The sequence below is a fragment of the Phaenicophaeus curvirostris genome, chromosome 5 (assembly GCF_032191515.1).
Source record: "Phaenicophaeus curvirostris isolate KB17595 chromosome 5, BPBGC_Pcur_1.0, whole genome shotgun sequence".
Taxonomy (NCBI): Eukaryota; Metazoa; Chordata; class Aves; order Cuculiformes; family Cuculidae; genus Phaenicophaeus; species Phaenicophaeus curvirostris.
Window position 1 is genome coordinate 60,488,665 of NC_091396.1, and position 24,350 is coordinate 60,513,014.

The 24,350-nt window shown below is 41.9% G+C and overlaps 1 protein-coding gene across 2 annotated transcripts in view; it reads left to right on the forward strand.

The window, feature by feature from the left end:
• The window catches only part of AKT1 (AKT serine/threonine kinase 1), a 76,457-nt gene extending 56,192 nt beyond the window's left edge, over window positions 1–20,265 (forward strand). For both annotated transcript variants that reach the window (XM_069858967.1, XM_069858968.1), the window contains exons 10-14: window positions 383–511; window positions 4,760–4,974; window positions 13,022–13,109; window positions 17,604–17,706; window positions 18,659–20,265. In XM_069858967.1, coding sequence (XP_069715068.1) covers window positions 383–511; window positions 4,760–4,974; window positions 13,022–13,109; window positions 17,604–17,706; window positions 18,659–18,738 — 615 coding nt within the window. In that variant the 3' untranslated portion in view covers window positions 18,739–20,265. The remainder of the gene's footprint in view (window positions 1–382; window positions 512–4,759; window positions 4,975–13,021; window positions 13,110–17,603; window positions 17,707–18,658) is intronic.
• The last annotated feature ends 4,085 nt before the right edge of the window (window positions 20,266–24,350 follow it).

Consider the following 24,350-nt stretch of genomic DNA (forward strand, 5'->3'; position numbering starts at 1 on the left):
CGCTGAGTAAATGTATAAAGTGTTTCTCCTGTAAAGGGCCCTTCTGGAAGTGGTTCCTTTGCCTTGCATTTGATTTTTGCTTCATTTGCTATCCTCAACTGGTACAGAATCTTTCATAAACACAGTGTCTACATTCTGTGTTCTTTCTGTATATATGATTGGTTACTCAAAGACTGCAAATTAGTTACGTCCCGTTCCCTAAAGAAAGAATAAAAACAATATAAATGTGTATCTACATCATGTGCTTTGGCAGCTACCAAAGCTGGTGGTTCTGATCCCAGTGAGAACAAGGCTGAAAACTGATCTGCAGAAATTCATTGACTTGCTCAGGAGCAGTGTATCTTATACATAGTAATGTCTTTGATTTGGATTTCCTTCTTAGTTGGAGAATCTTATGCTTGATAAAGATGGACACATAAAAATAACAGACTTTGGACTATGTAAAGAAGGCATCAAGGATGGAGCAACAATGAAGACTTTCTGTGGCACTCCAGAGTATCTTGCACCAGAGGTATGTTTATATTGGCTGTTGCACTAAATTATATTCATAAATGCCATCCGTGATAGCAGTAGTGATGCAGAACAGTTCCTTTGCCATAATGTGTCTACACGTTTTTTAAAACACTCCACTTCCCAGGGCAGCCTGTTCTAATGCTTCACTGCTCTTTCAGTAAAGCAATTTTTCCTAATATCTAATGTAAACCTGCCCTGATGCAACTTGAGGCCATTTCCTCTCATCCTATCGCTTGTTACTTAGGAGAAGAGACCAAGATCCACCTTTCTATGACCTATTTTCAATTAGTTGTAGATGGCAATAAGGTCTTCCATCAGCTTCTTTTTCTTCAAACTGAACAGCCCCAGCTTCATCAGCCACTCCTCATAAGGCGTGTGTTCCAGAACCTTGACCAGTTTTGCTGCCTGTCTTTGCACATGCTCCGTCAGCTCAATATCTTTCTTGTATTGAGGGGCTCAAAACTGAACACAGTGTTCAAGAGGCAGCCTCACCAGTGCTGATTACAGAGGGATAATCAATTTATGTGTTAAAAATGCCAATGTTTCTCAATGTTAATTTGAACTTTTCAGTTTCAGAGGAAATAAATCCAACCAGGGGATCTCGAACACCAAACTGTATACTCTTTTAGAGTTTTTTATAAGTGTAAAATGCAGATGTGCGCTTGCAACTTTAGTCCTGGAAATATTCCGTCTGAGAGTTGTGCAACACAGGTGGTGTTATAGTTGTGAGCTAGTTACAGGCAGATCAAAAGTGAAATTATGCGATGCAGGGGTATATGTATACATGGTATTTTGCAGGCAGACACTCGTTTTCTCTGCCCACACTCTGAGCTGTCTGGCAGCAGACTCACTGTATTAGTAGGGCACCAAGCCTGAGCTGATGCCGTGTGCCTCGCAGAAAGGCTGGTTGCCTTGCGGTGGATGCTTTGCTACCGATGGTGTGGAGACTTCCATCCGGCTCAGAGCACAGGCAGAAGCGTCTTGAGGTGCTGGCAGATTTGTTGGCACAGCCAGGATGTAGCCTTTCTGTGAGGTGATAAATGTGGGCATTGCAAACCTTTCTTCAGTTGAAGTAAGCAGAAGTACAAAGTATGGAAAAGCAAAGTGGAGGAGGAATATTTCTACTGGGAACTGATGTCTTCTGCACACTCCACTTGCAGAGCCCTGGCAGTGTGCTCTTGTTTGTTTTCTTTCTAAACTCCTAGCTACTTTCAAGAGCCTTCAGTGTCTTCATAATAATGAAGAACATGGGCACCTGTCAGATGAGCTTGCTGCAAGGAGGTGGAGCCAGTCTCATAATAGCTGCCAGCTCTTCATGGATCACCAGGACTTTTCAGTGAATCTAAGTTGGGGTCCATGGACCACAAATTGAGATTTATTGATGCAGGAAGTAATTAGCAGCATGACGGAGTGTTTATTATTCATAATCAGGGCTTTTATTTTAGCTTCCCTCTTAAAATCAGTTGTTGAACTTCAGTTTCTCATCAAGAATTCTGTGAGGAGACTAAAAATATTTATTCTTTTGGTTTTGTTTTTTCCTCAGTTGGAATGTGGGGATTCCCTGTGCAGATGTTATGTAGTTCTTTCGGTTATATTATTTGCTGCTGTATTTCATTTTAATGTTTATGGTGAGCTGGCTTATCCAAAAGCCTGAAAGACAAATCCTTCTGATTAACCCTGCTCTCTCCCGTGCTTGCAAATCCCGTCTGTGAGTTGGAGTGTTAATTTCTGGAGGCTCTTGTCAACTGGTCAGTAGCACGCAAAAAATCTGGAAATTGTGTGCAAGTGATATTCTGTGCATTTAAGGTCATACTTCCTTAAAAGCAAGGGTCTTGGTCTTCTTGTCTGCGTTAGTAACTTGAATCCAGCGTAGCGGCATGTTTGAACAGTTGCTGCATCGTTGTTTTTAGGTTCATACTGGAATCTCGTGCATGGATGACAGTGACTGAACCATGTCAACTTTGATGTGGCAGTTGCATAGGTGGCTGTGATGTTCACAGCTGTTGTGCCTCCTCTTTCAAATTCCACCTCACAGCGGTCTAGAACTGCTTGTTAGGAAATGATGATCCTTTAATTTAAGTGAAATGACCTTGTTACTTTGCTGCTCCCAGCTATCCTGTGTGTTGCAATAAATCATGAATGAGTGCAATACCTTTTTTTGTTATGATGTATTTTTGATACAAACACCACTGCACTATTTTGTGTAGTCACGAATGGAGTGAACGCTAATTGTGATAAAGCACTTTGAAGAAATGAACATTTTATATTCTGTTTAGAATTAATGGAGTTGTAGGAAAGTTGTAGTTAGTAATCTAGGGTATAATACAGGGTATTAACACTTTGGTAAAGCAGCATTTGAAGTATTTGCTGTATTTTGAAAGCATCTGTAGCATTTATTATATACACAGCAAAGTCCTCTGTGGTTTTGTTTTTCTATCAGTTCTGTCCTATTGCATCTCTTGCAGAAGTTTAAAAAATAAAAATAAAAAACAGGGGCCCTGTGACTGTTTCATTTCAGGTAACCCAAGTGTAGAGGAGTGTGAACAGGAAGCACATAGTGAACGGGGTGACTCAGAGAGCGGTAACTGCATTGTCACCCAATACCTCCTGTGAGCTGAAGGGCCGCGATGCCCCGGGAAGGACGGGGCCGACTCCTGGATTCTTGACTGGCCGGCAGCTGTGTCAGCCGTATACATATACGGGGCAGCTGCAGAGCCAGCTGTCTTTGGTGTGAATCATATGGCAGGGGATGCTGTAAATAGACCAATGTGCGGTAATCCAATACCTGGCAGCCTTTTGATTTGTACTGCAGGCCCTTTCCTTCCTTCAGATAATTAAGGGCAATAATTAATGAATAAAGAGAGGCAGAGTGCAAACAGTTGCTACAGGGAGGGTCTCGATGCTGCTTTTCTGTGTGCACAATCTTTATCAATGTCTGTAAGAGATTTGAATCCTGCTTTTGTTCAAAAACTCGCGTCAACTTCATTTCACTCCTTCCCCCTTTTAATTTTGAGTGTAAAATGGCCTGAATTGTAGGAATGTAAAGCTCACAGAGACACTGTGGCATAAGAAAACACGCTGGTGGTACAGTCGTGGTTTGTGCTCTTGGCAAGAGCAAGCATTCAGTGCAGACTTCTGAAAAGCGTAAAGATGACAACTAAAACCTGAGGACAGGCTCTGGAACATGAGACTGTTGGTGTCAGCTACAGACAACTGTGTAGGAGACACAAAGTCTAGAGAAGCTCTCGTTAACATCCACTCCACAAGCCACAAAACACTCCCCACTCCCTTCAACAATCTTCAGTGCTGAAGATCAGAAATGCTCTGTGACAGGGCTTCTCTGGAGCAAGCAGGAGAGATGGAAGGTGGTGCTGGGGTCCCGCATGCCCACACCAGCCAGGGCTTTAGTAGGTAGAAGTGCCCAGTGGAAGGGAAAAATGAACTGTGCTGGACTTGTTCTGCTGTGAGAGCTGGTAGAAGTCCGTGTGTGTGTCTGTCTGTTTTCCCCCCCATCCCCCGGAGAATTCCTGGGTTTGCAGCCCTCTGAGCAGGGGCAGGAGTGTTAGAGCTAGGGAGCCAGTGCTTTTGGAGGGGCACGGGAGAGGAGAGGAAACATTTCCAGGCAATTTGGCTGCCATTTCACAGCCTTACGGCCAGTCAAATGTTCGGAGTGGCATTCTGGCTTTAGTGTTTGATGTAGATTAGGCGTTTAGTATTTGTGGGTGGTCTTTCAGGATGTGCAGGGCCTCCTTTTGGGAGTGCAGGTTGTTACGAAATGATAGGAATGTTTGGCTTGTTGCTTGTGAGGTAAGAAGTTGATGGTCTTTTATTTTCTCCCTGTCCTGGCTCCTTGGTGGTTTTGGTTTGGTTTTTTTTCTTTTTAAATGGGATCCCATCTGGAACACTTCGTGATGAATAAGTGAGAATTTAACAGCTGGCTCTGTAATGTGAGAACAGTTTTCAGCCTTTGGCCTTTCAGAAGTTGTGCTTATCATGGTTGTAATGTGAGGGAGGGTGGGAGGAAGAAGGGAAGGAAGTTGCCATAATGCACCCACTGCCAGTATTTCCCCTTCTTGCTCACCTAGAGCAGTGAGCATGGGTGCCACTTGTTTTCAGATGGAAGTACTCTGCTGGTAGATTTAGCTGTGACATAAGATGATCTTTCTAGAGGAAATTTTGCCTCTTGGGTTCTTTTCATGCCTGGTTTGGGAATGTCCTTTAACGCCTTTTCTTTACATTTCTGTAGGTGCTGGAAGATAATGACTATGGTCGTGCAGTGGACTGGTGGGGTTTAGGAGTTGTGATGTATGAAATGATGTGTGGCCGGCTCCCTTTCTACAATCAGGACCACGAAAAGCTCTTTGAACTCATCCTTATGGAGGAGATTAGGTTTCCACGCACTTTGTCGCCTGAAGCAAAATCTCTCTTGTCAGGTTTGCTGAAGAAAGATCCGAAGCAAAGGTGAGATCGTTGCTTAATGGTTGCATTTGTAAGCGCTCATACCCTCAGAAATGCTAAAATAAGAACAAATCACAAAAAAAAGTGCTCTGCCTAAGGCCTTTGCAAAGAAATTAGTAGTTGTGCTGTGCAGAGTTGTGTCCATGAATGGGAATCATCTTCAGGACAAGTGGCTTAAAAGTGACTTTCTGTGCTGCAGTACAAAAGGCCCCTATTGCCGTCACTGAAAAACAATTGAAAGTGATGCTGCACAAAGGGCTGTTGAATGCACATGTGCCAGATATGTTCTTTGTTTAAAGTTGAGGAAGGCATTTCAGACAAAATCAGAGTCTTGTTTCTAATCCATTCAAAATGATCATCCACCAAGATGCAGCAAGTGGGCTGCTCATTTTTGGTTAAATGTTGGCATCAGCTGACACCGCAAATAACAACATGAAGCAACTGAACTTCAGGGCATGATGGCTGCCATTACAAGGGCCTCTGGTGACAGGATGAGGGGGAATGGCTTTAAATTGGAAGGTGAAGATTTAGAATAGACAATAGGAAGAAATTCTTAATGATGACAGTGGTGAGAAGCTGGAACAGGTTACCCAGAGAAATTGTGGATGCCTTCTCCCTTGGAGTGCTCAAGACCAAGGTGGATGGGTCCTTGGGCAGCCTGGTGTGGTGAGAGGTGTCCCTCCCCATGGCATGGGGGTTGGAACTGGATGATCTTTAAGGTCCTTTCCAACCCAAACCTTTCTATGATTTTATAATTAATGCCTAGAGCCTGAGACAAAGGAAGTTAACCGTGCTTTTGGTCATAACTAATCCAATGGCTGCCATGGGTTATAAGCTGGTCTAGACAGAATGCTTACACCTTCAGGCTGCTGTCTGTTTTCTGACTTTTTGCTTAAATCTGTGCTCGTGATTTAGCATCCTGCTTTGGACAGTAGGTGGTGGTGTTTGTACCATGTTTGTGATGGAGTTTATACCATGCTTAATCTACTTTTCCTGTTTCTTTAGTTTGTTTTTTTCTATGCTGTATTATTTAAAAAATAACCCTTGATTTAAAAGCACAAAACAAAGTAACAAACTCAAGCCCTTAATGGCTAACAAGCAGAAAATAGAACAAGGTCCAAGAAGGATGTTGATCTTCTCACAAAGATAAACATCAGTCTGAAAACCTGCCATCTTGTCAGCCCAGACATTTTTAAAGCAAATAATATCGTGGCTCTTCCTCTGATGTCCTGTCCTGAGCATTCCACCGTAAATGGGTCTCAGACAGGAAATCTTTCATGTGAGGTGCAAGCAGAGCATTCTGTTTTGCTTTCTGATGTTTGTGTAGTCTGTGTGTGCCTGCACAGAGCAGGAAAATGCTTTTTTGCTAGTACATGGATTCTTGTAGTAAGGATTTTTGTCATCACTCTAGGCTATTTTCATCACTATTTTTGACGGAAATTAGTGTTGAGGGCTCTTGTAATGCAAATCCACAGTTTATACTACTGGAGGATTCAACTTAGCGGTGACGTAACAAACCAGGAAGAGTTTGGTCAGGAATGTGGCCAGCCTTGTACCGGGTGGCAGCAGCTGCGTTCCCCTCCTGACCCTGGTGACTGGGACCTCCAGGAGAAGGTTCTGTCGTTGATTAGCAGTCCCCTGAGCTCTGTGCTCTGTGAGTGTGGTTGCAACTCCTGCCAACAGGATTCCTGTCCAGGAAAGCACTGGATTAAATACAGTTGTGACCCTTTTTGTAGCTTATTCAGGTGGGGCCTTTCAATCACTGGAAACAAAAGCAGCATCTGCTGTAATTTGCTCTTAAAGGAGCATCTCTGATGAACCAAAATGCAATTTGTTTACAAACAAAGAACGCCCACTTGTTTCTAATTACAAGGTTTTCCTGATGCCAATAATTACTCCACAATATGCTTGTTTTATACAAATAGCCACATATATCTTCACATGTATCTTCTCCAAGCTTGGAACCAGCCATGCTCTGATATGTTGGACAGATGATTTTCATGCTGCTGATAGAAATAACTATAGATCAGACAAGCCTACACGCATCCCCACAGCTTGCTAATTACACTCCCAGGCTTTCTGGATCGTGGACCATTCTTAAACACTGGTTTCTTCACCAATCACTGTTCACCCAACTTCTTAACTAAAGTTGAGATTCAGCACATCCCCCGTCCTGAGTCCTGGCTTTGTAGTTCTATTTTCTTTTTACTCTGGGTCTGTGTGCTGGGGTGGGTGCCTGGGATGCTTGGTAGTTGACTCGTAGTGAGTTCATGGAGCCTTATTGAAGAAAAACAGCCGGATAGCTGCAAAAATTCATTCCATGAAAAGTTTAAATAATGACTTATAGTCTGGTTGACATTTAGCCCATTGATGATGCCCTGGGGAACCACTGTGTAATTCAGCAGAAATCCCTTCTTCCACCAAGCCCAATGGTGGACAGAAGTTGGTGTCATCGTAATGTTGGCTGTGGCAGAAAATGTCACAATTGGCAGCATTTAGTAACTACTGACGAACTTCAGAGTGGGACAGAGGAGGCGGCCAAAATCATGAGAAAAATTGAACTGGGAGATGTTGTGCCTTCTCATAAAATCCTCAAAAAGCCCCAACAACAACAAAAATTTATATAACAAGGCTCAGTGATGAGGATATTGTAAGAAAGATATCAAGGAAATAGTGAATTGTGACCTCCATCAGTGAATTAAATGTTAATTACCTGTTGTGTCTAAGCTGCATATAGAAGCAGTCTTAGCATTCTTCATTCAGTAACACCAATTCAGTCTCAAACTCACAGGCATATGGGGAAAATGTGAAGAACAGTAAATTGCATTCTGCTTTTAATCAGGACTGTTTTCTAAATTTGGTCATATAAAAGTCATTTTGTAAGAGAAAAGGGATTTTGGAGTTTCTTTTGGGATTGATATAAGTTTATTAATCTTGTAATGTGAGGCCTGATTTTCCTAAGGAAAAAAATTTATTCTGTAAATATTTCCTTTTAATGCAAACTGAAATTCTTCTTCACTACTTTGTGCTGTGTATAGAATGAAAGGACATAATCGGAGCATCTTTTCACACATAAACTAACTTAACATTTAACACTTATTACCCTGTTTCTGGCTGTGGAGACTGCAACCCATAAAGTGAACATGGATCAGAGTGCTCCATGTAAATGTGCTGAGTTTAGATGGGTGGGTGGGTTTGTAATCAGCAGAGCATCTGGCAAACTCTGAGTCTTAGTTTCAAAGTTGAGAGAACTTGAGGATGGTTTCCTCCTGAATTTTGATCACGTATTTTCACTCTGTGCTCCCTGTCATTGATCAGGTTGACGTTTGTCACAACCTGCTTCATTTGCTTCTGTCTTCTGTGGGGCTGTTGGACAGGGAGAATGTGAGGAACAAGATGCAGCATTTCGCAAATACCTGTTAAAAGATTTCTTGACTTCCCAGAGTTGTAGAGTGTGGAGTGCTGAAGGTGGTCTCTGGAAGCTGGTGATCAGTCCTTGCGGCTGCACAGAGATCTGGACTTCATTCTTTTTCGTGATGGTGGTTCTTCCCACATCCAGAGTGCAATCCACACGCTCAGGAAGGTCAAGGTGAATCAAGCCTTTATCTGCATGAAAACCAAACTTTTGGGGTTTTTCCCCTTGTGAATGGGGGTCACTTGTAGTTAAGATGTATGTCTGCGTCCTCTCTTTGTGGTGCTCTGCTATGGGAAGGGAAGATGGCTTGAGCAAACTTGCTGTCAGACACAGCTAGGTCTGCAGCCCACACAGCCACTGCTGGAGTTGGAAGAGGTAGAGGTGACAATCATGGGGACTGCAGGGGCCTGGAGGTGGTCCCAGCTAGCTGGTGGCAGGCAGGAGGAGGTAACCTGTAATAGCTGATACTATCAGGTAGCAGAGTTCATACCTTGTGGGCACGCAGAGTTTTGAAAGCACACAGGGCAAGTGTCTTGTGTGTGTGTCCAGCACAAAAGCGTTTCTGTCTCCAGACAACTCCAGTATCTCAGGTATCACTTGAAATGCAGGGTGCTTATCAAATCTTCATGTGTTTTACCACGTGCTTTTAGGCAGACTGAGATTTAGTTGATGTGTATGATAATTTCAGCCTAAATCAATTCAGTCCAAAGCTTTCAGAACGAGTTTGGGCAAAGTCAAACAGTTCATGCATAGGAAATCTAAATGGAAGCTGAGGAAAACAGAGAAGGCAAATTTAAAGGTGGCTTTTTTTTTCCCCCAGCTTTCTAGAAGTTGGTAGCATAGAGACCTCCCAAGCCTCAGCATCCTCAAACACGACTCCTTTGTGGTTACTAATGTTGAGGGGTGGGAGCTTTAGCAGTGTTACTGGATCCACTACATTTGTGTCACATGCATGTGGTTAATGAAGAAGTGGGGAAGGAAAGTTCAGCACAGAGCTGGGAGTTTCATTAGCCTTTCCAAAAGTCTCAGTCTCTGAGCAGGAAAGTCTCCAAAGACTGTGTGCACAGTGTTTTGGGAAGAATACAGCCTTTTCCTTCCAAATCTGGAGTCATTGAATTGTTCAAAAAGCCAGCCAGAGCTTCTCCTGCTGCTACTGCCAGCCATAGGAAAGCAATGCAGGTGCAGTTCCTAAATCCTTTCCTGTGGCTATTGGAGATGTAGTAAAAGAGGTTACTAATCTCCATCGTGACTGTATCAGAGGAGAAGACAGACACATCTGTGCGCTCTGAGCTGATGAACACCCATCACTTTTGCTGAGCTGATCTTCTTGAGCCCAATGGGTCTTTTTGCGCTGTTGTAAAACCAGGTTTGAGGCAGGGGTGAGTCGGAGAAATCACGTGAGGACAGAAAGGCGCCATTTCTGTTGCCAAAAACTGTGGCTGTCCTCTCAGATGAAGGTGGTGCCTGTGTGAATCTGTAAGCAACAGAAATCCATCACCTAAAAGCATGGCATTCTCTTCAGATGAGGATTCACCCACAGTCAAAATCTGTATCATTTTTCCTGATCTGCTGAAGCACAAATTTATGAATGGGATTGCTGAGTTGGAGCCTGGTGGTCCATACTGTAGAAACTTTGTAACTATAAAATTAGAAGTTTGTGGGTTCCTTAAAGAGCTGGAATGGACCTGGGTGCTAAGCGTGGTTTACTTTTCCATGGGCAAATAGAGAAACAATATGTTTCCTATGATCCTTTAATTTCAGTCTCCCAGCCTGATAATAATGCTATCACTGTTGACTTTGTGTTTTCACACTATGATTTTCTTAAAATATGTATATAAAAATTTAGAATACTTTGTAGTGATTTTTCTGTGGAATGGTAGCTGATGGTCCTTGACTTGTGGAGCACAGACATCATGAAATTATTAAAGGAACTTGGAAGCAATACATGGTTTTATAAAAATTAAAAACATGGAAATGGTTTAATATTGATGTTGCACTTCACTAATAAATTTTCTCCTTGGGATTTAGCTGAGACATAGAAACAAAGGATTTCATTGTAGGTGGAAGTTAAATGAATAATAATAATTTGGCAGATATTTTTTAAGGAGACCAATGTAGACAGAAGTTTGGGGGTTGGTTTTTTTTGTTTGGTTGGGTTTTTTTGGTTTGGAGTTATATTTGTTTTGGGTTTTAATTGCTTTTGGACTTCTGCTCCTTCCCTTATATTTCCTTGTATACTTTTAAGTCTCAGTAGCTTTTTAAGGTCTATTTATTTTTGGTTCTGTCTGAAGACTTAAATGCAAAAAAATTAGCTTTAATGTACAAGAATCCTCTCAAGACTTTTATTCTTGCTATATTTTTCCTCCTGCTGCTTCAGTTATCATTGGGGCTTAACCATGTTTTTTACATTTGGTGTTGATTTTATTTTATTTTATTCTCCTTGAGAGAGTCCTTTCATAATAATTCTGAAAAACCAAGAATGTATTTTGGAGTAAATCTGTATCCAAAATATGAGGTTTCTATTGTTTCAAATGGATTTGTTTAATAGTATACGTTTTGAAAAGGTGAGTAAACATCTGGGGTTTTGTTGGCATTGCCCCCAGTGTGTATTTGTCCTTCATGGAACAGGGGCTCATATTAGATAACGTGTTTTCCAAAGAGCTCGTGCATGGCTGCAGCCAGACAGCCTTCCTGCATGCTTCTGCAAAACACGAGTCAGGTTCTTCTTAGGCTTTAGTCACTCCTGAACCTCTGCTGAAGAACAGTCTGTTGACATTTGTGGATAAAGAGGCTCAGCTCCACCATCTCCTTCAGTGGCCATCGTCATCTGCACTGGGGAAGCAACGAGGAGCCTGGTGGAGTTTTGGCAAAGCCTCTAAGCCAGCGTGGAACCAGCTGAGAGATGATCACTCGCAGAGTTTGTCTCTGTTCCCAGGCTGCCCTGGAGTCTGTCTCTTTTCCAGGCTTCTCTGCAGCTCTGCAATGTTCTGCCAGGCAGGTGGGAGATCAGTTGACTGTCTTGTTTTGGGCTGTGGGACTCTAGGGTGAACTTAGATGTGGTGTTGGAGCTTATCTGGGGAAGGAGAGCATCACCTAGTGCCTTGAGACTTCAAGACTGAGGACCCATTCCCTGTTCCACTGCACATTTCCTGAAGGAATATTAAGGAGCAAAGCCCTTTGGTTACTGTGCCACTAAATGGAAGAGGATCAGGAAGCAGTCGTGAACTGTGGACTGCCAGTCACCTCTGCTGCTCAATCTCTCTGTGACAACTCAGGCTTCTGCCAGCTTGTGTTCTCTGAAGGCTGTGCTCAGACGTAGTATAAGAGGGCTGCACGCACCAGTGCAGTGCAGTGTCTCAATAGCATCGTGCCTTTGAGCTACGTCCCAGAACATGCAGTCCAGTCTCAAGCTGAAAAAATACCACTTCAGTGGTCTGTAGCATAACCTTCACGTTGTCTGTGATATTTTGAACTAGAACCATCCTGTCTATCCTCAAATAATCACGTATTGGGGTGGAGGGTTACCATATGTGGCCTGGAGGAGATTCGGGGCCAAATGCTACGCAGCATGGATGAGGCCTGGCAGGGCAGCTTGGCTTCAGGTTCAGAAGGTGGTCCTTGGCCCTGTTTTCTGTACTGGTATAGCTCTAGCCTTGGTCACAGAGAGGCATTGTTCTGAGCTCTTGAAATAGGGATAATATCTCTATTTACTAGTAGCACCAAGAATCAGAGAACAGGCAGATACTAGAGGTCAGCCCGGATGAACTTGGTGGCACCTCTTGTAGTTAAAACCCTTGGCGTCATCTTAACTCTGTTACCTGAAAGCAGGTCTCCTGCTGGTTACTCAGTTTGTGTTTTCTCAGTGCATGCCTTTGCTTGCAGATGATTGGTTCAGTCTTCTAGAGAACATTTTAACCTCTACAGCAAAATATAAGCATCTGTTAGCTCAAGACCACAACTAAACTGATTGCATCTATAAGCTGTGTGAACAGTTTTATTTTGGAATAAAAGTGCTTTATCTTGATATACCTTAAGTCAATAAAACACCCTTTTGTGCTTTCATGAAGCCAAGGAGGGGGAAAGATTTGCATACAACACAAGACTATCACTGCAGTTGTCAACTGTTTTCTTTAATGGAAATAAATCAGGTTGCATAAATCAGTTTGTCTTAAAAATCCTTGCCTCTTCAACAGTTTTATTGCTGGCATCACTGTGCTCTAGGAAATTGTAAGGGAGGTCACTTGTTAATTTAGAAGGGGAGAAGGGTGTATGTCTCAGATCTTTTGCTGGGTCTGTTCTGTAAAACAGACCTGGTAAACAGCAGTACAGCATCTTTCCTGAAGGGTAGGGCTTTTGAATCATCATTATTAATTTTTTTTCTTTGTTTGTTTGTTTAAGACAGACCTTTGTTCTAATTCTGTTTGTTAGCCTGTTTTCAAATCTTTTGGTGAAACTGTGTTGAAGACTAAAGTAGATTATCCTGCAGACCTTGCACAAAACCAAATATGAAGCAAATGCTAGAACTGCTCCCGAACGGGTTATATAAACACAGAATTTCTTCACTACCATTTAATAAAAATCGTATGAGAAAAATAACTGTACTCAAACATTTAATTACTTACTTTGCCCAAACAGGTTAGGTGGCGGTCCTGATGATGCCAAGGAGATTATGCAGCACAAATTCTTTGCTGGCATTGTTTGGCAAGATGTATACGAGAAAAAGGTACTTGTACAACTGTTCTCTCAAGCTGAATTGTCACTGTGGATGTATTGAATGTTTCAAATTGTGTTGCCCTCAGTAAGGTACACAGAAGCCCTCCACGGAAGAGGTTTGCAATTGTTTTTAACAAGGTTAAACTGTTTCATGTTTCTTAAAATACTGTAAGTGGATTACTTCTGAACCAAAGCTGCTTTTCACAGTGAGCGGAGCATCTCTCAATGGATGTTCTTGAATAAAAAGGATGCCACCAAAACTGCTTTCAAATTTAGACAGTATATAAGCTTTTAAAACAGCTTTTCTTATGAGTTCTTGTTGCCATTTCTTGCTGTTGACTGATATATCCAGGAGCTACTGTTGATTCCTGAGCATGTGGAAGCAAAACTTCCTAGAAGCAGTAGTGGAAGATGGGCTGTTTGTTCCCTCGGCATTTTTCCTGTCTTGAATGATGAAATTAGACTGAATAGGCAAGTGCAAAGAAGTGTAGGCTTTTACATCAATCCAGGCTTCATTTTTTTTTCTTTGATGACAGAGGGCTGATGTGGTGTCTGCACTTCATGGTGTTTCTCATAGGTTTTCCTTGAGACCCCTGAGTTTGTAGGCTATCCAGTGGGTAGCCACTGAAGTCAGAGAGCCCAGCCATTTCTGTATGAGGGTGTTTCATCAGTTGTCTGTGCCTCAATGTCCCTTCATTTGCAGGTAACTTATTCCATGCATTTCATGCATTCAGGGCGATCTGCTGTTATCCTCTTACGTTTGATTCTCACCAGTCACATTTTCCTTAACACCCTTGTGTAAGATGTCTGGTGATTCAAGGCTCCCATCTACTGGTGCCACATGATCTCACTCAATCCCAGCCTTTCCCAAGTTCCCTCCTTCCACCTGCAGCCCCTCATAATATCAGATCTTGTTTGATCTCTAAAAACATTTCAATTCTCCCTCCGGTTGGTGGGAGCAGGTAAGAAGCTTAGCAGTAACTGAGTTTTGATTCTTTTGATTCTTTCAGTAAAACTAATACAGGGATCTGTTAGCAACATTTGTATTTTTAAAAAAAATAGAGAATAACGTGGCTGGTTTCCGTACTGTAGTGGGAGAATTGTGCTTGTATACAATCACAGAAAGTGCTCAGTTTTCTTCTCTTCTTTCACTTCCTCACAGATTGATGTGGCTAAAGGGAAGTGAAAAATGATAAAATAAGTTTTTGTGCCTTGAAAGTGTAGATAAGTGTTTAGACCTCTGTCCTTTCAAAGCATCCCTAGAGAGAGAGCTGCCTGTGGTCATGAGGGCAGGAGGGCGTTAGTGTGTTCCACATAATGTACAAAGCATATCTGAATTACCGGTCTAAACCAAAAGGCTATCTCCATTTCCATTCAGCTGTCGTGCTGAATACTTTGAGGTTTGCTATTTTTTTTTCTATTATTTTAAGGTAAAATGTTTGTCATGGGGCTGAAATGTCTTCATTGAAGTTATTTGTTATTTGATGGTAGTCCTGCTTCCCTGAATGGAGGAGAAATCACACAGGCTGGAAGTCCATAAGGGCTAAGAAAACCTTCGTAAATCGTCCCATAGTAATACTGACTCAGGTTGTTGTGGAAACTACCAGGAAATCCCAAATGTTACACATTATGGAGATAACTGTGCTAATTGAGACTATTTCTGACCTTGGCATATCCAGGGAGTCTAGATTCTGATTTTGCTCCTGTCTCATTAGCATGGGCATCTGAAATTGGTTGTAAACCATTTCCTGCTGTAGAAACAGCCATGCTGTGCAAATGGGGAGATTTCCAAAAGCCTGTGAGTAACTGCTGCCTACATTCTGGGTGGTCCAAAGAGAATCTTGCAGCATTTACCTGAAATGCAGTCTTGGGGATAAAAGCTGAATTCTGTCAGCTGCCTAGACGTGTTTATGTGTTAAGCTTGGTTACCTGCTCTCTCCGGATAATGGTGAATATGTTTATGGATATAGGCTTGGGGTAATCAAAAACACTTACTTTGTAATTAAGCTTTTTGGAACCACAGCTTTGCTTTGAATTATAAGCAGTTTTGAATAACTGGGGTTGTCCCAAGAATTTAAAATATTCATTAGACTCTCCTGGAAAAGTGCTGTTATTTGTCGTCAGTGCAAAGAAAGGTGTGATTTAATTTGCAGTATTTTGCCCACCCACAAGCAAAACATATGCAGTGGGATTTTAATCACTTTTTTCCTCATCTTTTTTGTCTCTTAAACCAATATAAGCCCCTGGGGATCACGATAGTCTGCAGCAGTGGGAGGCTACAGGTGGCATCTCTCTGCCAGTTGAACTGCAGAGCTATTGCAGTGACAGCTTCTCAGTCGAGCAGCGTATTTACTTGGTAAAGCCAGCATTAGAGCTTTCTGTGGCTTTCCCTGTTTCCAGCTTAATGTTCTGAATTGAACAGCTGGGGGGGTGGGGGGCGGGGGTGGAATGTCTTGTGGGTGCGTTATAATCTGTCTGCTTTTAACAGGTACTAAAATAAAAGGGGAAATGAGACAGGCAGCACTAGCCCGTTACACGTGTGTTCTGACTTAGGATTGCTGTGCTGAGTTGTTCTGATGTGCAGAGTTCAGGTGTCTGCTGGCGGTGCCTGAGCTTTTAATCACTCTGTGCTGCATGCAGCAAGCTAGAGCAACTGGGAACATCGCAAGTGCCAAACCCACCGTTAGCTTAAAAGGACAGAAAGAACTTCACACACGCGTGCATGCACAGCTTGCCAAAATCAAGCTAAGCTTCTCTTTAGGGAGCAGGCAGAATATTGCTATAAGGAGAAAGAGAGTAGAGTTAAAATGTGAAAAAAAGAACGTTCCTCCTCAATAGGGTTTTTTTTCATGTAATAGGTTGCTGTAACTTGATTGAGAATAGTGTTATTAACATTATAACGTGAAGCTTTCCCTCTTCAATAGCTTCAGGAGGACTGTAAGGCTCAGAGCTGCTGGTGACATTGGGATATGCTATTTCCTTTTCCATTTTAAATTCAAGACATAAAGACCACTTCTAAGGACCTGATTTTTTTTGACAGGAACGTTTGCCAGGCTCCTTTAAGCCATCCTTGGGCACAGAGGAACATTAGTAATTAAAATATTTTGAACACATACTATATTTGTGCTCTCTTATAATAGAAAGAATTTTTGTGTCTCTTAATTTTTAAAGATTGCTTTTAAACAGTAGATGTTTCTTTGTATTTGGCAATACTGCCATATGTGTAAATTACAGAAGTCTTTACGTAGAAAATGAAGGAGCTGCATTGGGTTGTTGTTTATAAAATGTGACAACCCTCTGTTAGTTGCTCTTAAAACAGATCAGAAAGATGATCCTAGTGATAGGGAGCTTGATGCTGGTGCTTTTCTTATTTACCAACTCACGCTTGATTCTTCAGATCTAAGCTGGGAGGGAATGATAGGGGTGAGGAAGAGGTGTTTTGTACCTTCCAGATTTGCTGATGTTTCCCAGGTAGTGGTTTCTGTCGGTGTGGTTCTTATTTCTGTAAGAGCAGAAGTGCAAGTCTCGGGGTCACAGCTTAATTCCAGTTGGAGCAATTTACCATTTGCCTTGGTAAACCTTTCCCTGCAGTTTCAGATTGGAAGCCAATACACTTCCTCAATCACGCTCTGAAATTGTTGCCTGGTGTGGCTCTGTGCTATTAAAAGACAGCCATGCTTAACCCCAGCGGTGGGCGAGCTGAAGGCCGGCTCTGGGAGCTATTACATGTCCTCTGTGGGAGGGCTGAGAAGTGTTTACATTCTGTTTCTGCCTCATGGTGCAGCACAGAGGTGAGCAAGGTCTGAATCGCACCTCCGTTGCCCTCCAAAATTGTACATGTTCCAACTCTAGGCATCTGCATGCAACCAGCTCCTCCACCTCGGTTCCCAGGCACGCTCCTCTTCCAGCCTGAGTCGAGCAGCTCCACTCCATCTGGAGTTCCTCTTGCCAGAGCTTGCCTGGGTACACGTGGATGATTTCCAGCCTGTCTGCCCAAGTGAGTGGCAAGAATAAAGCCCAAAGAGTGTGACTTGTGGTGTAACAAGGAGAATGTTCACCGCCAAGCATGCTTGATTTTTTTGTAAGCGCTCCAGATTTTCGAAGTTCAGGGTTGAGATCAAACTGCTTTGCAGGACCGAGAGTACAAGCACTTAGTGCTGCTGCTGCCTTGTCCTGGACTCTCACGGGCTGGTCCAACGTACAGCCCAGTTGCTGTGAGTGCTGCATAGGCACAGCAGCTCTATAGCTGGGGTTTGTTTTGAGCATCTTAATCATTTCTGTCCTCCTCAAGCATCAATCTGAGTAGATACAATTAACAGTTTCCATAGAATTAGTTGGGGAACCAGTATATACTACTATTTGTACAATTTGCAAGCATTTTTTAAACTTATTTTAGGAATGTAGGAAAAGGCGCTGCAGCTTCTTTCTACTTCAAATTCCACCTGCTCCAATTGGTACTGCAAGAGCCTGTAAATGAACAGTATTTTGGTTTTCCTTTTCACAGCTTCTACCTCCCTTTAAGCCGCAAGTTACATCTGAAACAGATACAAGATACTTTGATGAAGAATTCACAGCACAGATGATAACAATCACTCCTCCTGACCAAGGTAAATTTTTTCCCAAGTGTTGCCCACCGTGCTTTCCTGACCACCAGAAATCGTTTGCTGCGATGTTCCCTGGTCTCTTTAGACCCTGTGAAAAAGCATCAGTTTGAACTGATGGCCTCGAGTTGCACCAGGGGAGGTTCAGACTAGACATCAGGAAAAATTTCTTCACCGAAAGGGTTATCAGGGCCTGGAACAGGCTGCCCAGGGAATTGGTTGAGTCACCATCCCTGGAGGTGTTTAAAGCACGGATAGGTGAGATGTTCAGAAATATTTGGTTTAGTAGTGGACAGGTACGGTTGGACTCTATGATCTCAAAGTTCTTTTCCAACCTAGCAATTCTGTGGTTCTGTGAACTTGCTGGGTTTCTGTAGATATGTTTGACCAACAAGCTGGTAAACTGATGTGAAACTTTCCATGTCTTTCCACTTCGGGAAATGAGATGTTCCAGAAGATAGTGAGATTATTTGTACTGTTGTCTTTTCAAAATCTGCACATTTCCACTGGAAAATAATTCTGTCTGTGAGTTTCGCCTGCGTACATCTGCGCACACAGTGTGTGTATGAAAGCACTCAGTTGAGTGAGGACCAACATCCCTATTCAAGCAAAATATATTTTATTTTCATGGTAATTGAGCATGTTTGATGTTCTGAAATAGCAATTGCCAGAAATTCAGAAAGTTGAATATGGGTTTAAGCAGCGCAGCTCCTAGCAATTTTACATGAACATCTGAAAAAACTGCTTACGTACAACACTCAGGGCCTTCTGTGATGCCCATTTAATGGGGTGATATTTTAGAATTCCCTTTTTTTGGGGTTTTTTAAGTTGTGAAAGAAAAAGGCTACAGTGACATTTTCAGAAACAACTTTGCTATGTGCTATTGTAGTGCTCGTTTACTTGAAAAGGTAGCAAATGTTGTCTACTTGTTTTTTTAATTTGTTTTTTATTTTTTCAGATGACAGCATGGATTGTGTAGATAATGAGAGAAGACCTCATTTTCCTCAGTTCTCCTATTCAGCCAGTGGAACCGCTTAATGTTTTGCCATGTTTTCCCATTCAGAAATAAAACAGACTGCATTTTGGGGACCTTACTTCAATGGACACTAGAGAACTTTCTATATTATCTGAATTACAAACTGTGTTTGTATTACAACTTAGATGAGTTTGTAGGAAGCCTCACAGATTCTGTATTTAAAGCAATTGTTTGATGCCTTTTTGAGAAGGAAAACAAGTCCATTCTTAAAGTATTACGTCAAGGCTTTTACGCTGAATGACCATAGGTTTTTAAGAATATACACCAAAACTGTTTACTTTAGAAATAATTAAGGTATTCAACATATCAGCAACTCTGACCAGAAAATCCCCTTATTTTATTTATTTCATACAGTTCATTACCTAAATATAGAATCTGCACTCTGAACAATTAGATTTATATAGGAAAATATAAGACTTTAGTAGCTAGTGCAATAATATACGCAACAAAGTGAACAAACTCTGGAGGGTTAAGGTTCAAACTCATTTTGGACAGCAGCGAAGTGTCATCCAACTCCAGAAAACCACCTCTAGGAACAGCATTAATGGCCTCAGTGAGGTAAATCAAAAAGCAAAAGTTATTTTTGTTATAACATCTGCTACAAGACATTACATATCAAACTGAATCCAGTGGAGTTGCCACGCCATACAGATGAGTATTCCATTCTAGGCAGCACATTTAATGATCCCATTTGTGTAGAGTTTAGGAATACTTAATAGGATTGGCTTCTCAGAACCTAGAAAACGCTTGATTTACCAATCTAATACAAATTGCAACAGCGCAAAATCACCCACTTTCACCACTGTATAAAAATACCATACAGATCTTAGTGAGAAATCGTCTTAAGGAGTGAGTCAGCCAAACAAAAGTACGTTTTGGCACTGAAGTAATGACTTGTTGCCATTTTTTTTTATGAGAAGATATATATAAACACTTACTGATTTTTTTGCATCAATGCCAGATCATTTCTTCTTTCTTGAGTGTGCATTAAAGGTATCGGCCAACAGTTCATGGTGCCTTCTCACTCTTGAAGATTCCCTTTAACAGTGTTTCCCACATATAAGAAAAAAACTAGGTTGAAACTTCATATGTGTTTGAATAATAATTGTGTTCAAAAAGTGATTTTTCTGTTGTTGTTTTTCATTTTTAATCTTTAGTGGAAAATTCCCCACCCCCTATTTTTGATGTATCATGTTTCTTTGTAATTTTCATAAAAGCAGACTTATTCTGTCTCTGCTGCAATGAATTTATTCCGTTGTAGGTTGCGTTCTCTTAAATCACTTTTTTTTGGTTTTCATTCTCTTGGCTGTATAAAAAATGATGATGTGTATTGCAGTTAACTAGCATTTAATTTTTTTATTTGAAAGGGAGTATGTTATGAATCCCTTTGCTACCCCTTTTGATCAGAAACTGCTGTGTTTGCACAGAGCCCATCATCTTGACTTTTTTTAACAACGTTCAACTCTAGTATTTTTACTCATGAAATGAAAGTTTCCCTCCAAATGCTTAAATAAAAATTGCTTTAACAAGTTAGGTTCTTATTTCTTGTGGTAGGAGCCTTCTGAATTTGCAGAGATGCAACAGCTGCTCCAGTTCTAGAGTCTGATGTACCCATCACTGAGGGATTTAGGCTTTTCTACCCCTCCTCAGCCATTTGGTCTCTGGGCTGATCATTATGCAAAGATAATTTTGGCAAATGTTCGTTAAAAGAAATATACCCTGTGCCGGAAATAGTTTGTCTTGAGGTGAATGAGGACAGGCCTCATTTTGCTGTCCTCCTGATGCCAGTAAGATTGTGTTACTGTGGCCTTAAATCTTCAAAGGTATTTCTGTTCCAGTCACTTGGGCCAGTGTACAATATATAATACCGCCTTTCCTTTCTAGGGACTAATGACCAATATTAATTGCTTCTAGTAGGTTGATAGACAAGATTGAATGCACTTTTTCAGACAAGAATACAGAGAAAAATACAGGAATGTCAAAGAACAACAGCATTATGCTTCAAACTAAGCACAGAAGTTGCAGCTGTAGTAAGCCATTAAACATCCAAAACAATTTCTTGGTTCTGGGCTATAATTCCCAGTAGAATTTACTGTGTATTCTGTGCAGGGGGAAGGTGAAAGGAGGAGGGATCTGTGCCTGTAGAGGAGAGCGCCGGCACTGGACAGCCTATCACGTTTTGCAAGTCTGATCTCCTAACTGCTCTCCTTCCTTGGCTCCCAAGCCTTCATCTGAGTTTCCAGCCAGCCCAGGACAAAGTCCAAAGAACTCTTCTTCAAGTCTACAAGCCCCAACAAGTTCTGAGCTAACACACTTTGCATGCCCAAACATAGGTAACACGACTGAGCAAAGGTTACTGCCGTCTGCCCCAAGAAAAGCCGTTCTTCTAAGTGCAGGAGCAGATGCGGATCAGGTTGTTCTGTGGAGGTTGATTATGTCTCAGAACAGTATTTTTCTGCCAGTTGTTGCTAATGAGTTTTTGTTTGTATTTCTATATGTAAAATCGAACTTTAAAAAAAAAAAAGCTGCTAAAAAGCCAGGGCATCTCGGTATTGTTAGTGGCAGCGAGCTGTGGGGTCACACCTGAATGCCGGTGTTTTTCCCTCATTTTACCTGTGGTGGGTCAAGGCACCTTGCCTGTCGTCTGTAATGGAATGATTACTAGCATTACAGCTGCTTATCACAACATGGTGTTCTTTACATTTTAATTTAGCACAGAAAATTCTATCTCTGCAGTCTGTGGCCTCAGTGTCATTCACCTCAGATTGCTTTTGTGCCATATATACAGAGACAGCTTAAATCTTCCGTGTTCCTATAGCTCTTTCACTTGAAAACACAAAACTTTTCTAGTTATCTGTACAGCCACAACCTCATTTTTTCCTTCTGGCATTGAAAAATGTCATCTTGCTGTGGTGTTGTACTTGACAGCAAATACGGTGCATCCCGAGTGCAGGACAGGGGTGGTGTATGTGTTGCAGCCCAGGAACTTGGTTCTAAACTCAGGTTGGGAGAAAAATACGAAAAAAAATCTTTGCAAGAGCAAGTTAACACTGTTCTCTGTGCCTCTGACTGCAGTCGGACGGCAAGGTCAGCCAAGCAGTGGCCAAACCAGGGAACAGTGTTGCAGCCGCTCCTGCGTCTTTGGGGTTGAGAGACATGGGCAGAAGCCAGGTAATTAATTCTGCAAAGTCTGTTTCATATTCTCTCACGTAACTAAAACATCCATTAGGATATGACAGGCTGTTCTCCCTTTAAACTGGGCGAAGATCACTGTGGCTTATAGTATCCCTAGTTCTGCACAAGGTATGATCTCTCACCCCCACAATAAAGTAAATTGCTTGGATGTTCTCCTTTGCACAGCATCACCCTCCAGCACGAATCCACGTGCTCTCCAGCTGCTGCGCTGTCCGTGTGCAGGCCTAGAGCAGCTCTGCTGCTATTTGAATTGGTTCCTGGTTTTCCACCTCAGAAGCAAATTGCTATAGTTTTGGAGGCTCGAAGATAAAAACTTCCAAGGAAAGTTTTAATTCGGTGATCTTTGCTTTAACTGGGAGTGAATTATCCTGCCTGCTGCTTGGATTGCTTGTGTGCATTTACATACTCAGTACAAGAGTGCTGTACTCTTCATGTTCTTACGTGTTTGTGGTTTCTTTAATATCTTTGAGAAAAATGCCCTTTGCTTTTTAGAGAGGAGATGCTAAATCAGATTTGATCCCCAGTATCAGGCTTTAGGATGTCCCAAATTAGAGGTGTCACACCCTATAGCGGGCATACAAACTCCAAGGAGACAGGGTTGCAGAAGAAAAGCCCCCACACGTAAAGTGCCTCTGAGAGGTGCATGGATTTTCTGGCCGAAAAGTCTGGGAGGAAGGTTTGATTTGTTTCACTGTATCTGAAAGAGCTTTGGAGGCAAAAACCCATTTAAAGAAATGGGTGTATGTAAAAGAATCTTGTTTCTTCAGTGTTGCAAATGAGCGTGTTTGTCTTCCACTTTTAGCTCAATTTTCTTAATAACAGGGAGGTTAATTGCCACTAGAAGTAAAACGAAAAGAACACACAGTGCCTATAGCAAATGGGAGCTTATTATCCCTAATGTAGCTGAGTGTACAGACGTTTGGTAGCTCTGTCTAATGGAACATACGCTGCATTCTAATCAGGTGATGACTGGTTTGCTCTGTGTCTGAAATAATGTTAAACAACCCCGCTTTGTTATAGGAGTCCCTGCATGCCACCTTTTTGTCTTTAAATTGTAATTTTTGGAACTGCTGGTTGCCATCCTGGGTTTGTGAGCACGGTGGGTTCTTTCTTGAGGACCAGATTAAGGACTGTGTATGTGGAACCTCCTCTTCTCTCTCTGGTTTTTCAGCCTGCTTGTAGCTTGGTTCTCAGTTTCTCCATTGTCGAAGCCCTGCTTTGTGCAGTTGTCTGCCTGTTACAACTCACTACCTTTCTTTAGAGTTGTCTTTATGAACTTCTTCCTTTGTTAAATGTAACTCTGGTCTATGCTAAGATTCCATTTTTATGGATTTTTCTATGCTGTTTTTTCATGTCTTATGTTACTGTAACCGCCTGTATTTTGCATCTTCCTGAGGTCTTTGAGTTTGTTTCAAGAAAATAATGACACCGCAGGCGGCAGTTGCTGTGTTTCTGAATTCTAAGGACCTCTCAAGGTCTGCACATTTTAACAATAATACATGCCTTTCACCCCCGTAGAAGACGCTGTAATTATTTTGAGTACAAGAGTGAAAATTATTCACAGAAACAGAGGAAACGCAATCCCTACCCGAATGTTCTCATCTTTAGTTATTTGTAAACTCTACCATGTTTATTTCCTTGCACTGTGGTGGTGTTGCAGTACTGATGCTGTTTGTTAGAAAACTGTGTAGTGCTGAGAAAACCCATATTGGATCGAAAAGTAGTGACTGTGATCTTCAGCAGAGTGGCTGGGAATTCATCAAATTTGGATTAAAATGATCGTAAAATACACACTTAAACATTACATCTGGGGGAAGAAGCAAACCCAGCAATACTGGTCTTCCTTCTAGTCTGTGAGTCTATTTAGCGCTCTAGGTTTGCGTTTGACAGCACGTACCTTAGTGAAGGAGGTTCATCGTGGGTTGTTTTGTTTGGTTTTTTTCCCCTGTAATTTCTGGTATGTGCCCACATTCCCAGACTGACGCAAACCGTCTCCTGCGTTCGTGCGCTCAGTGTGACTCAGCCCCAGCCTTGCTTCGAGATGCCCCCAGTAGGACAAATTCTGCGTTACTCTGATTTTCTTTTATGTTATTGGCCCTGGTCATCGCTGCACTTCACATGCTTTGCTTAAAGCAGTATCTTTGATGAGTTTGTACATTTTTTATCGCATTATAATTCTGTCAGTAATATTCTCAGGGCTGTAACGAGTTCATTGCATTCTGGTACCATCACTTACTGAACTGCAGGTTGTCAGCACCTTCCTAAAGCAGGAACACCCTCACATTGCTCCAGATGGGTGCAGGCAGGCAGGATACTTCAAGTTTCCTCCTGGCATGACTAGGAGAGAAAATCCTGAGTGATACTTACTCTTTCTGGGGAAGGATGATGCCCACTTTGCGTTAGGATTTGCTGTCTAAGA